Source organism: Emydura macquarii, unplaced genomic scaffold (assembly GCF_026122565.2).
Source record: "Emydura macquarii macquarii isolate MOO-44397 ecotype Brisbane River unplaced genomic scaffold, CSIRO-AGI_Emac_v2 contig_369, whole genome shotgun sequence".
In the NCBI taxonomy this organism is placed as follows: domain Eukaryota; kingdom Metazoa; phylum Chordata; order Testudines; family Chelidae; genus Emydura; species Emydura macquarii.
In genome coordinates, this window is record NW_027130506.1 from 10,476,210 (window position 1) to 10,493,515 (window position 17,306).

The following is a 17,306-nucleotide window of genomic DNA, read 5'->3' on the forward strand; positions in this document are numbered from 1 at the left end:
ACTAAGACCCACATCATGATTAGTAGCTTTTTTTTGTCAACCACAATAGAAAGGCCAAGGACTGAATAGGTCCTGGACACTGAACTCCTAGTAATTTCTTCCGAGTGAGGGTTGAAATTCAGGCTTGACTTCCTTTTCTTGTGGGAACAATTTGTGCCTGCATTTTATGCGAATCCAAGCCATTGCACCTCCACCTTTTTTGCACACACAGTCATATATTTACAAGTGCAAATACTGCAAAATGCAGGGACAATTCAACTGCAGACACAAAAAGGCACCTATCAATAGACACCATCCTTCTGAATACCAATCAACATCCACAAAAGGAGTATCAAGTACAGCCAAATATTCAGGGATAGCCCCAAAGCAAAGCACCAGATCTGAACAATGATGAACTTTGAGGAGATAGGAAATCTTTGAGGAGATTGAAACTTCACGTCATGGGCCCATCCCACCAACCAAAATGAAGATGCACCAACTGCTTTGTAAAACATGCATTATTCAGTTAATTTGCAGCTTTCTGGTAAACTAACATAAAAGTCTCTCTTTTCATCCTGAAAATACATACCTGTCTTTCAACTTTAACAAATTTGCCCATCATGCTTTGGTCTTCAGTATATGCTGTGGATGCTTTGGCTACATATTGATCATTTCTAAAAGTAATCAACAGTCTTGTTAGCACTTCATGTTCCATTTTATTACAGTAAGTTCTTTGTATTAGATAACAGAAGTAAAGGGTCATTATTATTATCATTTATTATTTGTATTATCATAGCACTGAGGAGGCCCAGTCATGAACCAGAGACCCGTTGTGCTAGGCACTGTACAAACACAGAATAAAAAGATGGTCCCATACCCAAAGAGCTTACCATTCAAGTAATATAAAAACCTAGGCCTGACTAGCCACCCCATCACTCTAGTTTTACGTTGGCTTAATGGGAACCAAAATGAACGGAGCTACACTAGAGTAAAATTGAAGTAACCCAGTGGTGAATCACGCTCACCATCTAATATTCTTATATAACACCTTCAATCCATTACAGAATATCAAGTCTTTATTCTGTCATCCTCTCTCCGGGCAGTAAAATTATGAGAAGAATGTTTGTCCAGCATGTAATTTAAATCAGTCAAAAATCCACTGCCTTATGATAACGTATGTTCATTCCAAGTGATAGCATTTCACATTCAACATCGGTTAATATGGTAGCATGTTGGCTAGGTGCCTGAAGTAACTGCAAAGATTTTAGGACATGAGTAGCCACTTTATTTCTATTACAGCCTATGCAAAATGTTAAGCAGAATAACTTCACCTGGGAGACTGTTGTGAAGGGTAAGAAAAAGCTCCTCCTTTTTGAGATTTCTTATGCTTGGGAGTAGATGGAGGTCCAGGGGTAAAAATCATATCTACTCTGAAAGAAGAAAAGAACAAGATATGATAAAAGTGCACAAGATCTTCTATAAATACCTACAGGAATTCAAAACTGCTCCGTATTTCTCCAGCAATCTATACTGCAACAATACAATGATGGAGTCAGTCTAGTTTTAAGACAATAGACTGGGATATGCATTCTATTCCCAGTTCAGCCACTGACTCATTGTGTGACCACAGGTAAATCATTCTTAGGCCACAATTTTCAAATTTAGGCATATAAAAATAGCAACAAAATCCACATTTATGCGCCTAAATTAGTGCCCTGATGTGCGGAAACGCTCCAAAATAGCTGCTGCTCCCAGTGATTTCAGTAGAGACACTCTCGATTTAATCCAGCAAAATGGGAACAGATTATGGCTCAATATTCGCAATCCTATATAATAATTTGAATAATCTACTAAATTTCTGGAAGTTATCACACTGAGTTATCATCATAACTTTCATTATTATGAATTATTTTAGTGGTTTGAAGAAAAAATTGGCACTTCAGGCTGCACAAAGAATCCCACCTGCTGAACCTTTGCCCATATTTGGAACCAAACTGGATGGAACGTTCTGGCTCTCACCTGTTTCATGAACTTCTTTGAAAATTATTTTCCCATGTTCAAGCACTTCTAATCCAGAAGAGTTAAAACATAGGCCACAAAAGGCCATCTTGGTACTTCCAACATGACCAGAAAGTGAAAGAACTGGAGATCTAAAGAAATCACTTGCTCTCCTGAAATTTCCATTCAGATTGTATAGATTCCAAAGGTTTAGATAAGTATGGGTAAGAATCTAGGCTGGGATTTACAAAGGAGCTGAGAGGAGTTAGCTACCCAATTCCCACATTAACATTCAGTTGGATTTAGGTTCCTAAGTGACAAAGTTACCTTTGAAAATGGGACTTGGGCAACTAAGTCCCTTGCTCTAGTTCAATCACAAGTTACAGGCTTGATGCAAGAATTACTTGGTGAAAGTCCATGCCCTGTGTTATGTAGGAAGTCAGACTACATGATCTACATGGTTTCTTCTGGCCTTAACATCTATTAATTGGAAGTTATTTTAATTAAGGAGAATAGCCACTGTTACATAATGTCAATAAAAATGAGGTGGGAACAAAAGACACTAAATATGCAGAACACACAGAAAAAACTATAATGGAACATAAATTAAAGTAATACATTATGAAATAGAAAGAAAAGATCAGTGCAGCTTGTTTTTAAAAGGTGAAAGGTAAATTCACCCAGGTCCAACCAAACAACAGATTTGAGCTGAATTTGCCTAGCTCGAGAGAAATCGAAAGAACACTGCGATAAACCCTCCTGGACAGCTCAGGTGTTTGTTTTTACCTGAAGATCTGTAACAGATCCAGGCCTGATTCCTCATTACCCTGCACCTTCTATGGTGATTTATTTTATTCCTGTGCAAATTTAATCTGAAATGCTATATTCTGATTTGGTGACACTCACTTTTTTGCAGTTGTGTAAATGATCACACAAGGTGCAGGTCAATGGAGAATCAGGCCCAGCAATGTGAAGGAATAGCTGCCATATAATACAACTACTATTTCACTTTTAGATGTTGTCTGTACAGATGAGATAAGCGATTTGCCCAAGCTCACATAGAGAGACAATTGCAAAGCTGAGAGTCATTTCCAGGGCTTCTGACTCCCAGTTGCTCCCACAATATTCCTTTCGTATGCGGTTATCATAACTACTTGCCTATCTTTCCTTCCGAGAGCAGACACTCCCAAACTATTTTTAAAGGGTGAACTGATAAACTGGTTCTTGCTGCACGCTGACCTTCCTTCAAAGCCAGCTGGATAGTTTAAAGATTCTATGACTGATGCTCGAAGGAACCACCTTTGTTCATGTGTCTTTAGCAGCATGTTGAGCCTGAACTGTCTAGCACATGAACAGAACAGCTGCACTTCCCCATCACACACACAAACCCTACATTTATCACAATCCTGCAGCGATCTTACCTTGCCTGAAGGTATTTTATTCTGGAAAGCATATCAAGGTGCCCTGCTGAATATTGCTCTATCACATCCTTTACATCATAAGGCCTCAAAGTCTCCTTGAATTTTTTTTTATAGAGACGAAACTGTAGTATTCTGTATAGTAAATTGAAATGTAAATAGCACAATGGTCAATTATAGCTGAAGCTCTAGTCAGACAACATGCTTGGGATGATAAAGAATTGAACATATGATATTACTTCAATCCAAGATAAGAAGTCACATGCAGAGGATATCTAATACTACATCATTAAGAACAGATTTCATATTTTGCTATTTATTATTAGAAGGCTAGACTACAGATAGTCTAGATATACTAGAAAGATATACGGGCACAGCAGATCTCTTTCCTCCCAATATCATCATGATTCGACAAGGCCCCAGGTGACAAAAGTCAGAGCTGGGTCTGGATTTTGTACAACAAAGCACAAGAGCATTTGGACTGGGAGTTTTGGTTCAATTTACCATAAAGGAGGCGAGATTAAAAAGACTGGGACTTTTCAGCTTGGAAAAAAAGACAACTAAGAGGGGATATGATAGAGGTCTATAAAATTGTGACTGGTGTGGAGAAAGTGAATAAGGAGGTGATATTTACTAATTCACGTAACGTAAGAACCAGGGATCACCTGATGAAATTAATAGGCAACAGGTTTAAAATAATCAAAAGGAAATACTTCTTCACACAAAGCACAGTCCACCTGTGAAACTCTTTGCCAGAAGATGTTGTGAAGGCCAAAACTATAACGGGGTTCAAAAAAGAAATAGATAAGTTCATGGAAGGCAAGGCCCATCTTGGCTAATAGACAGGACAATGGTCAGAGATTCAAACCCATGCTTTGATTACCAGAAGCTGGGACTGGACTACAGGGGATGCATCACTTGATAATTGCCTGTTCTGTTCATTCCCTGTGAAGCACCTGGCATCAGCCACTGTCAAAAGACTGGATATTGAGCTAGATGGACCATTGGTCTGAACCGGTATGGTCGTTCTTATGTTCTTAAAGATAATTTGTAAAATGTATAGCAGCTGAACCATTTGGAACCTGATCTGCGTTTCAATTTCAACTACTATCCAATCATAAGCCAAAGCATCCTTTAAGAGCTTTTTTATGAATGAGTTACTTCCAGTGAACATTCAATTTCCATGTAAACTATATATATATATATATAAATAAATACATTAGGTTCATATCCCATTGATCTTACATAGAAAGTAAATGAATCAACTGGGGTTGCACGCAGCAGGAGAGAGATGCTCATTTACTCCTGTTTGTAAGTATCATGCAAACAACTCTGTCTTAAGGTTACTGGTCTAATGTGGCAAAATGAAAAAAAGATCCATGTAAAATAAATGAATAAACACATTTTTCAAATGATGCTGAAGTAACATAGCTAGCTTTTAAAATAGTCCCTGATTTGGTGCCCGTAAATTGAAAGTGTATGTGAGGGCAAAATACATTCATTTTTAATTATTACTAATTAATTAATTATTTTTTCTGAGAGGCACGATATTAGAGCTTGTGAAAGAAAGATCATCTGTATAGCATTTTCCTCTCTGATTTGTTGCTTCTGTTAGTTTATATTAATTTTACTTTAGAGGAGAAAAATTATGAACCACCCAGTCTCTAAGCTATAAACCAAGGTGGGTTAATTTCGAGGGGTTAGAGACCATACATTAACAGGCAAGCCTCCAAACGGGCAGTAGCATAACTATTGTAATAAGAGATATGTCTGCCATGTCTCTAAGTGTATGTCTACACTGCAACTAGGAACAATGCCGAAAGTGTGCCAGGGAAGAGTCCCGGCACCTCCAGGCGTGGCAGTTCATAGCCCCAGAACTTCTGGGGCTTGCCGTGTCAGTTATGAAAGTAAAAAAATTGCTTGAGCCCCAGCACCTCTTTCATTACCAATTTAAGCACTCCTCCCAGACTAGACACGAACTAGCTGGGCTCATGCTAGCACACTAAAAATAGCGGTGTGGATGTTGCAGCACCAGTGCCAACTTGGGCTAGCCACCCAAATTCGGACCCAGGAAGTAAAATGGTCTGAACTTGCATGGCTAGCCTGAGCCCCTGCCAGAGCTGCAATGTCCACATTGCTGTTGTTAACATACTAGCGCGAGCCCCACTAACACATGTCTCTCCACCCAGCTTGCTCCTAGCTGCAGTGTAGACACATCACAGTGGTTCCCAACCTTTTTGGCCACAAATATCATTTTTACAACCCTGAAGGGTCACCAGTCTATAAACTCATGAAAAATGTATTGACATGTACACCATTAAGGACTACAAACCACTACATATTTAAAGTCAACGTTTTGATGCTACTGTGCTCATTTTTATATTCACTATTTTACACCTACAAATTACTCACAGTATGTCACACACAAATCACTAGTGTAGATGAGTGACTGTCACTACACACTGAAGCACATAGTCTGGCAGCTAAGTCAAGGAGGGTGGCCTGCTAAGTGCAGGCCAAACCATAAGGCACTGCAGCCAGATGGAAGGAGTTCAGCGACGAGGCTGCCTCCTTGCTGATCTCCCGTCCCCCTGGCTGCAGCAGGGAAACTGCACGTGTCCTGTAACCCTGTGCGCTCCACCTGGATCCCTAGGCAGCGGATCCCTTCTACAGCCAGTGGGAGGGGAACTGTGGGCCACTTTGAAAGATCCCGCAGGCCACTTTTGGCCCCTGGGCCACAGGTTGGGAACCACTGAAGGATAGGTCAATGCTGCAAAAAAAAAAAAAAAAAAAAAAGTGTGTTCTTCACTCAGGTTAGCTAACTTGAGTTAAAATCGCAGTGAAGACACAGCAACTCAGGTGAGCTGCTTGAGTCAAAGCCTGTAAGGTAACCTGGGGTTTAACATGAGCTGCTAACCTGAGTTAAGAACTGAGTCACCATGTCTTCATTGCTTTTTTAATCCTGTCAGCTAATGTGGATGGATTCCTTTTTTTTGCAGCGTAGGTATGCCCTAAGTCAAAATTTGAGATGGGACACCACAGGCCCGTGCACTCATTGATTGGATGCACTCATTACTTAAGGACACTTCTGAACATGGCCCTTTAGGCTTCTGCTTTAGCTGCCAACATATTCAAAGAATTGTGACACCCTCTTTGAATTGCCCCTAAGTGGGATGTACTCAACAGAGTCTGAGGCATTCTAGCACCTGCCCAGTGGCAGATGGTCACGCTATGAATTAACAGCTATCAATGGTGAGTACAGCTGTGAGGAAAGTAGATTTTTCTGCGGCTTGAGTGTTATGAGTGAGATGGTGCAGAACGGTCAGATTTGCGATACCAAACACCATATGTCACACATCTCCAGTTACAGTCTGGCCAAATGTAGGCCCTGGGATCTATTAGAATATAAAACCTGAAATTTTGGGTCAGTTGGACGCCAAAAGACTGTGTGTCCATTCCTATCCTGGAAAGTAGGGGCTTTCAGTGTTGAAAAACACCAGCAAGATTTCACGTAAACTTTTCTTGTAATTTTTAGTAGAAAGACTTAACAGAAGGTTGTTTTCAAATTTAATTAAGATGCTTTTGCTTGAAGAATGAAGATATTAAAATATCATGTTCCAGGCATATCCAAACTTCTAATTTTGCTTCCATAATGAGCAAAAATATTAGGATTAATCATAAAAATTATGATTGAAAAGACATATTATATCTTCTAGGCCATCGCACAGAATTGAAGGAGTGTTCCCCATAATATATAGCGAACTGTTCTGTCCTGTCTCATTTAATTTGGAGCAATTTACCATGCTTTCTGCATTACTCACGATTTTAAAATCAAGATTGGATGTTTTTCTAAAAGATCTGCTCTAGGAATTATTTTGGGGAAGATTTATGGCTTGTGTTATACAGGAGGCAGACTAGATGACCAGAATGGAGCCTTCTGGCCTTGGAATATATGTAAAATGTCCCAAAGAATGGGGCTTTCACCAATTTGCTAGTGAAATTATTTCACAGTCTAATAGATCTCATTGCCAGGAAGTTTATCCTGATATTCTGCTTACATTTTCCCTTTCTTAATATCATCATCATCCTCATTTTATCCCTTAGTATCCACCTAAATAATTCCTCTGTGTTACTGGTGTTTAAATACCTTAAATGTTTGTAGATTCATCACATCCTTCACTGATCATTGCTTACCCAAGCTGTAAATATTGAGATCTTTTAATAGCTACTAACCCCCCCCCTTTATTAACAAACCATACTGTTGTTATTTTCTGTTATCTCTGTAACTGGCCACATTCAGAATTTTTGTTCAGTGGAAATTCTGACATTTCAAAATTTCCTTTCATCCTGAATCAGAATGAAATTTCAGCTCCCCGCAAAAATGAAAATTCCAACCTTACTGAAGCACTTCATTTCAATAAGGTCAAAGCACTTTATCATTTTGACATTTTATGCTATAAGTTATGCCATAAAAATATAAGTCAAAGTAATAAAGTCAAAACACAGTTTGACATTACTGAGGTGAAACATTAATAATTTTTGTTGAAATTTTTTGTGAAATCAATGAGCTTTCACAAAATATTTTGATTATTGTGAAATCAGCATTTTCCAACAGAAAACTTGTTCCATCTGAAAACTTTTGACTATCTCCTTTCCAAATGGCTATTATTATCATCTAACTCCCTACCCCATTTAAAGAACCAACAACAATGAACAACCTGGTGACATGATGTAGTGATTTCCTGTAGGCCAGGCATTAAAGGTCAAAGCAAATACTAATGAGCATAAAGGAAATTTACCTGACAGCTCGGATGGCTGCCTTCAATGTGGGGATCATATCTTCCATGAGGAACTCATTACTGTAACCCCTATCTTCCGTCATGGGATCCCCTGTTCCTGCATCTGTAGGTCAAACACATGCATGCAAAAATCAGACCAGAATTTACAGGAGTGTTCAGAACGATATTAAACAAAGTAAGTAATATAGGCTAAATTCAGTCAATAGTCACCCATGGGAAGTTCCTTTGTTTACTTTAGCCAGCTCTTATTCTCTGAATAGGATGATGTCCCCCTGTGTTCTCCTACACATGGCCAGGAGAATGCAAAGATGTTCTGTGGTTTCAGAAGTTCTCCCAAAATTCAAGCCATTTCATGAAACATGTGGAGCTTTCCTTTTTTTCAATTGGATTTTGCATCTCCCATTTTTTAGGCGTTTTCAAGAATAAGTCACTGCTGAAATAGTCTAGCTAGTGGGAAATGAAGATAAAGATTCTATTCTCACTTGAACTGGTTTTACCTCAGTGTTACTTCACTGACTTCATCCGTGTGAGTGAATGATAATTGGGCCCTATGTGTGAACTCACAGCCACTCATAATCCAGCGGAGCTACTGTACGTGGTGAGATTATAAAGAGGAGATTTAGTTATTCAGACTTGAATGAGCCATCAAAAAAAAAAAAAAAAAAGGGGGGTGGGGGGAGAAATGAGATCTGGCGAAGCTGTAAGGAAAAAATGCCCTGTGATCTATGACCACTGGCAAAGTTGTAGCTGAGAGGCTGCCTTCAGGGGATGACCTATTCCCTACAGAAGAACTTGTTCCTTTCTTCAGACTGGATTTCCCCCATGTCAGACCAATGCAAATATAGGCTCATTCAGGTGTTCCCTGTGCACCCAAAACTTCAGTGACTTCAGCGGGAGTCTGAGGTGCAGAAGGATCAGGCCCACAGTGGAGCCTTCTTATAGTAAAATTGTTTTTTTCACAGAAATTCAGTAAGGTACAAATCCTGCCCCTCTCCCTTCCATGTGCCCCTGTGGCTACAGAGGATCTCTGGGAAGTGCAACTTCTGTGCTTCCCCTGCACAAAATGGGACAGGATTTAGGGAGGGGGGACATATAAGTGAGGTGAGACCCCTACTTGATGCAGATCCCTACTGTGCAGGGAGACCCTCTGCAAAGAAGAAGATAGATGTACAGGTGTGGCCTGGAACAGGATGAGAGGGTCTGCTGTAGATCCCTCCTTCAGGGGCATACACTAGAGCAGAGGAGGATTATTTCTTCTCTGCTGCCTGGAGGTGCTGTGATGATTCCTTCCTCCTTTCCCCATATACATGCCTAGCGTTTGGCACAGCTCTGGGTTGAGACTGTGGTCCTAAAATCAGAGATTTCGTATAACTGAAATTATAATTTGCAAATTGCACTTGATAAACTGAAACCATTCGGGATTTTCATTCTACATCACTATAAACTGAGGGCCAAATTCAGCAGCAACGTGGGAGACGCCCAGGCACTAATCTGGACTCTGTTACACTGAGAATGCTTCACAGGTAATTAGGTTCCCTTGGACCAACTACACCTACTCTAACAACGTATGAGCTTCTGAGCGGATGTCACTAGCATTCCAAGCAGCTGAAAGAAGGTGTAAAATAAAGCATAGTAGGGCCAGGCCTACTTTAACTCATACAGTCTTACACCTCCCGCGAGTTGCTTTTCTTGCTACACTTCTCTCAGGCAGGGGAGTCACATCGACTTAATTCACGTATGATGTGTAAGGAGCTGGGTATTAAAGTTACACATTGATCAGTTCAGAGAAGTCTGAGGAAGTCTATGAAAGTAAGTTTAGAGTAAGTTTAAGTTAGTGCAACAAACACCCTGAGGGAAGCTGGAAGAGTGTAAATTATACTACCTAGGGTGCCACTAGACTTTCCTGGATACATGTAATCACTGCCCCTGAGTTCCCGTATTTCCAAGCTGACCATAAATGGGTTCCACTGAACATATATGAATACAGCATCTGGTTGGTTTTGAGGAATACATGCACTTTATTTTGAGCATTGCTTTGCTTGGATTCCAGCATTATTTTCCAAATCTTCCCCAAATGTTCCATAAATTCTTCCAGTAAAGGAATGGGTAGTCATGTCTGCCCCAGATTATTTTTAAAGGCATTGTGTGCTATTTTGAAGGTCATGAAGTCTCAAAAGGAGGTGGATTAAAAAAAAGCCATGGTAACGTGGTGAAGGAATCTGAGAGGGTTAACAGTAAATTAAAATACACATGCTACCTTCTGAGCTTTGCCAAAAGGCGTACGCTTTCATTCGGAATGCAGTGCGAAAACGCTCCTTATTATTCAAGCCAACATTCTTAGGCTCTTTAGAAGGACTTTCTTCAATGGCATCTACATTCAGAGGGGTAAATAGCTTTCCTTTAGTATTGGTACCACGAACCCGATCCAAGAGACCCAGCTTTTGGCTACAAAATAAGCAAAAGTGATCAATTTTCCTTCTTTAATGCAGACCAGTACACTTTAACTTGCTTTCATGATGCTGTTCATATATTAGATCCCAAATAAATGTTTTGCATACAAGAAGCACACTGCTGGAGCTATGGTAATACATCAGTATCTTTGTAACCGACAACTAAACTCAATTGAGAATTCACTGGTTTTTTTGTGCACTAGAATATCCACGCTGCCAATGTTACTACAGAGGCTAACAGTCCTCTCTACCTAATCAGACACACTGCTTCTGCTCCATTAACCTGGATGAAATGCCAGCTTTATCATTAAGAAGACAAACACCAATATTTTGCCAGTATCATCATCTGATGATAGGGAGATTGGCCTTTTCAGCTCAGTGCCCTCTTTAAGTGCTGTGTCCATGGTAGGCAATTAAATGAGCAACCCGTGTACAGTGATGATGAATGAGAGAAGCCCAGATGTGTGACGGACTAAGAATAAATTATTTTCAAAACAGTGGAGAACACAAAGACATTCCTAAGTGATTACTCCATACATGACACTGCAGGACACCCAGTCCTCACCCATTCAATTCCAGTCAATATTCATAGTAGGGGAAATTAGGAGGGTGTCTTCTGACTGATAAGAATTTAAAACATTCTGATGCCTTTCAGCCCTCTAGCAATTCATTTTGTTGCCCTATTAGAACATTAATGCCATGAGAATGTTTGTCCTTCAGGGGACATTCTACACTTGGACCCACACCAGTCCCTCCATGTTAACCTTCTGACTGGCACCAGTAATCTTTCTGCAGGCCAAATGGCTATATCAATAAGACATGAGATTACTAAAACTGCTTTTGGCAGCATGAAGTTATTTGCCACCCATCACGCCCAATGAAATATTGAATAGGTGTCAGACCCTAAACAGGATGTGTATTTGACACTCCTAATGGATTCTCCTGTAATGATTAAAGTATGGTGGCCAAGGTGTGGCTTGTGGGGCAATGCAGATCAATGAGAAGATGGACTGTTCTCATCTTTACTATGAGGTGAGGCCATTAAGATTAGGGGAATGTAGGATATAGGACTGAAAAGGATCTCCTGGGTCACCAAGTCCAGTCCTCTGCTATCGCAGGTCCAACAGTCATACATCGTTCCACCTTGACTTGGGCATTACAGATAAGGGCAATTGTAACATACTTCATTTTATCCAAATTATCATGGCCCTCAACTGTCTGTATACAGTATCTGTTTTATTTACAGCCAAGCATCCTGTGGAATTACTAAGGTGCCTACCACTATGTGTAATGCCCTAGAGGAAAGGATATTATTTAAGATAGATCTTTGATTGGTGATGAGTTTTAGAAGGATAGTTGATTTTTTTTAACAGTATTGTCAATGTGAACACCATATCTGTAGCCTAGTGAGACCACACAAATGTCTTGTCATTACATTGTATTTTTATATCTAAAAGAACAATGAACTCCCTCCTCCAAAACCTGGCCACACCTTACTGTTTCAGAGCAGAGATTAATGGCTACATATTTTTTTCCTATCAGTATGGACTTTTCCCATTGCTTCCTGAAATGTGTATGATGTGTTACAATCACATTGGTGATGAATGTTTGTATTTCTCTGCAGAAGCTTAAAGTAGTGCAGCAGATGACAGCAGAGGCATCCTTTGAGCATCTGGGGGACAATTGGCCTCTTTTGCTAATTAGAGCAGCCTTGGGGCTATTCTAAGTTGCACTGACTATAGCATCTCCCTAAAGGCCTGCCAGCCCAGGATCACCGGAAGGCAGCATGCTCAAACATCTAACTCAGGGAGGGTTTGAAAGGGCAGGGAAAAATGAGGATGAAGACAGTAATAACACTTGGATGAGTACTGCATGCACCTTGAGTGTTACACCACAGAAATTCTTTATTTAACTAAAATATAAAAAACCAGTTCTCAGGAGAAGCCACTTTTGTGATGGGCCTTAAAGGAGAAGAGGGTGCCATTATGGCAGACACATAAATGGGGGTTCTGGGTGTAGGGACTGAAAGGAAGAAGGCATAGATGAGGGTTTGGGGAACAGGATGAGTCAGATGAGCAGCATGGACTGAGCAGGCATGGAGAAGTAAGAAATACTTGAAGCGGGGAATGAAGAGCTTGAATCTGATGCAAGCAGCAAAAAAGGCGAAGCTATTTAAGTGAAGTTATTTTAAAGAGGGACTGAGCAGAGTCAGCTGGGCAAGGCAGAGGATTTTTGCAGCAGAGTTTTAGACAGATTGGAGGGAGGTTGAGGTGAGATTTAAGGAGGAGGGTGTTGCAGCAGTCGGGCGATGAGAGGGTCAGATGGAAAGTGGTGCTGAAATGAGGGTGGCTTCTTCCTTTGTTCAGAGCATCCTATGTGCATCAGATCTCCAATGGAACCAAGCTTCTCTCTCAGTGCAAATCAACACAGCACCTCACTAATAATGATGCGCGAACTTCACTTTGGGCAAGCATCCTCAGTTTCACAGCTGTATGGAAAGCAAGGGCTCTAGTAATTGAGATCAAAATGTTCAAACTCAGTGCCTTAAGTTAGGTACCTTCATAAGTGGGCTCATTTCAAATGATGCTGAGCACTTACAGCTCCCATGAACCGTGAGTGCTTAGCACCTCTAAAAGCCAGGCCACGTGTTTTAGACACTGAGAGATGGATTTAGTTGCCTCGCTTTAGGCACTCAAGTTTGCACATTTTGGTCTGAGCTCTTTCATGAGGTTTCCAGTAAAGATGAGCCTAAGCAATGACGTTTAGGCCATAACTGCCTCAAAATTCAGGGGTGTTCATGTGTTGCACTTTGATTTGGGTCCACCTAGATTTTTCAGAACTTACTGGTTTTGGTTGAGTCAAGACTGTGAGAAATTCTCGTGGGAAGCATGAACTTGGCAGAGGTATTGAGTGCTGAAAAAGGGAGCAAGTGGCAGAGATTGTGTAGTTGGGGGACTTCTTCAAATATCCATGGAGGGCTCATTTTGAAGAGCGGAGAGAGGGAAATGTGTTGGAACTGGGCATGAACTACATGTTGGTTACGTATGGCCTCCATGTCCACTTCAACTTTTCGGGCCTGTCCACATACACGATGGGCTGCCTGCATTGCAATTCAATTGGCATACAGTGTTAATTGTGAAATCTTCTTGATGGAGACTAAAGAATTCTACTGTCTTAGCTCTAGTTTGCAGATGGAGAAGTAACTTGCTCAAGGTCACAGAAGGAGTCAAATATTGGATCTGGAACTTCAGAGCTCTCAAAGTTGTGCTCACTGAACTAAATATCAGTTTCCTTAACACAGCAGGTGGATGCATTAGCCTGACTAATTCTCTGAGAGTGTGACCACAGGGAAATGGAAGTACATTGGGACAGAGCTACAGTACAAAGAAACCAGAAAGCTTATCTCAGGATTTCTTCTAAATTTGGAGCTAGGAATCCCTGCACTAGTTGTCTCCACACAGGAATCTTTGCTTTTCCACAGCTCCCTTCTGGAGCTTAGATAAAAATATTCCTCTCCATTCAGCACAACAGATCACTTATTTGGACTGATGATCTCAACTGCATGATGCTTTCTCTATTTTATTTATGCTAAATAATCTGATCCTAAATCATTTCTAGATTCTCCTTATAGGGCTCAGTTCTATCCATTGAATCCATGAACAGAATAATGCCTCTGTACTTTTATTGTTTTAAATTCTTTCATTTTGATTCATTCTCCATTAGTTTAGTCCTGATAGACTGAAACCTGATGGTGAGCCCTCAAGCTAATACCAACACTTGCTACCATATTAAACAATTACACAGTAGATACCGATAGTCACGTCTGAACTAGGGCAACTACAGCAGAACAATATTCAGGAAATCAAATGTCAGTTTCACAGGACAGAAATGCTGCTCAGTTTACAGTGCACTGTGCATCAAAACTCTCTGGATTTCTTTCCAGATAAAAAATGAATGGTCGTCAGACAAATAGTGGGCTTTATTCTCATTTCCAGCGGATTAAATTTGGATCTATTAAAAGAAAAGGGCTTGGAAACAGTTGATCTTATTACACGATCTCCTTCATGAACACGGCATGCGCATGGCTCAATGTCAATGTATTAAAGCATGCAGCGATCACACCGCTCTTCATGTGTTTGACTGGGGCAGTGGTTCCCACTGGCATGTGTACTGCTGATAAAGCTCAGGCTTCTGCCGCCAGTATTTGAATGGCTTTCCTCTCCTTGGCATGTGGTCCCATGGCAAATCCCTCTATTACACAAAATTCTGATTCTGGTGGGGAACTTTTAGCAATTTTCATTGTAAATCCTCAACATGAAATGGTTACAGAAAGAGGACAAACCTCTGGAGCACCATCATAGCCCACCTCACATTCAGCTGTGCACATTCTACCCTGCGATGGAACCTGAACTGCTCCAAACCTCAGCCTTATGCAACTAAGCACAGTCCCAGGTCAGATGCATCTACGCTCCATTGTGGATTATATGAAATGTCTGAAGGGGAGGCAGGCTGACGTGGGGCACAGAGGCTCAGCACAAAGGCCAGAGGCTCAGTTCATTGATAGAGAAAAAATCCACCCTCAGATTCTCACTTGCTACTTCCACTGACTTCAGTGTGAATTGTGCTGGAGTTTCTGAGAGCGGAATGTGGTTGTTGGGCGTACAAAGAAAGGTGAGGGGGTCACTGGCTGCTCCAGCTGAGCTTTTACATTCGCCTTAGAAGGGTGGGAACCACTGAACTAGAAGATTCGCTCCCGAAACTATCATGCAAGAGAATTATGCAGTTTCCTCCCATCATGCAAGTCAAACACTCTCCTCTTGGGTATTTTTTTTTTTGCACCTAATATTGGAGTTTCATAAACTGACAATATTTGTGCAAGAATGAAGAAAACCAAAGTGATAATCCTTACAATTGCTCAAATATAACCCTCTTTTCTATCGTCATAATTTTTACCCCCCAAAATTAAAAATGTTAAAATAAAATAAAAAGATCCAGTCAGAAACTCTTCTAAGGCATTTTTAAAAAATGTTTTGTGATCATATTTTTAGATCTATTTTGCAGCCTCAAGCCACTGGAAGTGCAAGGCAGTCATGCTTACCCCAATTTTTACTACATTAGCAACTGTTTCTTATATGGGTAAGCTTAACTCCGGGGAGTCAAACTTACATAGGTACAGAGATACCGTACACAAAGCACAGATGTAACGGGTGGGATTTTCAAAAGCACTTAGCTTGGGCCTATCTCTACTCCCACTGAAGTCAATAGGAATTGATATCAACAAGCCAACACTGAATACTTCTGAAAAACCCACCCTCAATTAAAGCTCCAATATATTATAGATAAAAGCCTTCTGTCAATGTTCTTAGTGAACACTCTTCCAAAGTACTTCCAAACAATAGCCAATTAATTCTCAACACACCTGTTAGAGGAAAGTAAATATATTACATTCTGCACAAAGGGAAACAGAGAAAACACTATATTCAGCCCTAAAATAATCAGGGACAACTCCTCCTGATAAATCACACCTATACTTGGGGATCCAGGATTAGAATCCTAATTCATGAGGTCCAAAGCTGAAGATTTTTAACAGGTGAGCTATAGAAGAACTCTTTTAGCTACTAGTGGTAGTAGTAAGTCCTACATCCTCTTGGTGTGTCAGCCACTAGAGAGCAACATCATTCACTCACAAAGTCAACACATTACAGATTCTTCATAAGCACCATGCGGGCCCAATTATTCTGCGAGATCCTGAGCACTTCTTGGGAGGTGCTCAGCAGCACGAAGGCTTGGGTCATCTAGGCTGAGCTGCCTAAAAATATTTTAAAGTTTGGGGTGGGCGATGGAAGGAGAATTAATGAGCTACAGCAGAATAAGAGAAAATTGTGAGGATAAAATAAAATGCTTGACAATTTAGGCAAAATATCAGTTTTCACAGTGATGCATCTAGACAGGTCCCCTAATTATTATTTATTATTTGTATTCTATGCACCTGCAATATGCCTGGTACTGGCCATCTGTGGGAAGATGCAGGTCTTGTCCCAAAGAGCTTACTGTCTTAGGTCCTGATCCAACTTTACTTACATGCTTAAAGTTAACCCACTTCATGAATCAGGCTTAAGACTCTGGTCTTGCAAACACTTATACATGTGAGTAAGTTTACACAAGTGAGTAGTACCATTGAAATCACATGCAAAGTAATTCACATGTGTTGGTGTTCACAGGATTAAGACCTTATAATAATATTTAGTCTTATGCAGCACTTTTCATCAGTGGATCTCAAAGTGCTTTATGAACAAGGTCATTATCATCATCCCTATCCTACAGATGAGGAAACTGAGGCACAGAGAGGGGAAGTGACTTGCCCCAGGTTATTCAGCAGTCCGGTGACAGAGCCAGAGAAAGAACCCAGGTCTTCTGAATGACAAGCCAGTGTTCTAACCACTAGGCAGCACTGCTGCCCTTAATGTCTTTTAAACACTACTGAATTCTGTGCTAGCTTATTTTGTCCTCTCACATTTTTTGTCAGATGACTACTGTAGTAAAAAAAGAAAGCACAGGCAGAAAATGGCATGCAGCAAATATGAAAACAGAAAGATAGGCTCAGTTATTACTTGAATGTATATACCTAAGTTTTCTTGTGACGCTTGATCCAAAGAATGACT

At 40.5% G+C, this 17,306-nt stretch overlaps 1 protein-coding gene across 1 annotated transcript in view; it reads right to left on the reverse strand.

Moving 5' to 3' along the window:
- The window catches only part of KCNQ3 (potassium voltage-gated channel subfamily Q member 3), a 246,730-nt gene that overhangs the window by 2,133 nt on the left and 227,291 nt on the right, over positions 1-17,306 (reverse strand). The window contains exons 11-15 of the mRNA XM_067531555.1: positions 10,452-10,639; positions 8,195-8,297; positions 3,399-3,530; positions 1,311-1,409; positions 569-653 (exon numbers count right to left, since the gene is read on the reverse strand). Coding sequence (XP_067387656.1) covers positions 569-653; positions 1,311-1,409; positions 3,399-3,530; positions 8,195-8,297; positions 10,452-10,639 — 607 coding nt within the window. The remainder of the gene's footprint in view (positions 1-568; positions 654-1,310; positions 1,410-3,398; positions 3,531-8,194; positions 8,298-10,451; positions 10,640-17,306) is intronic.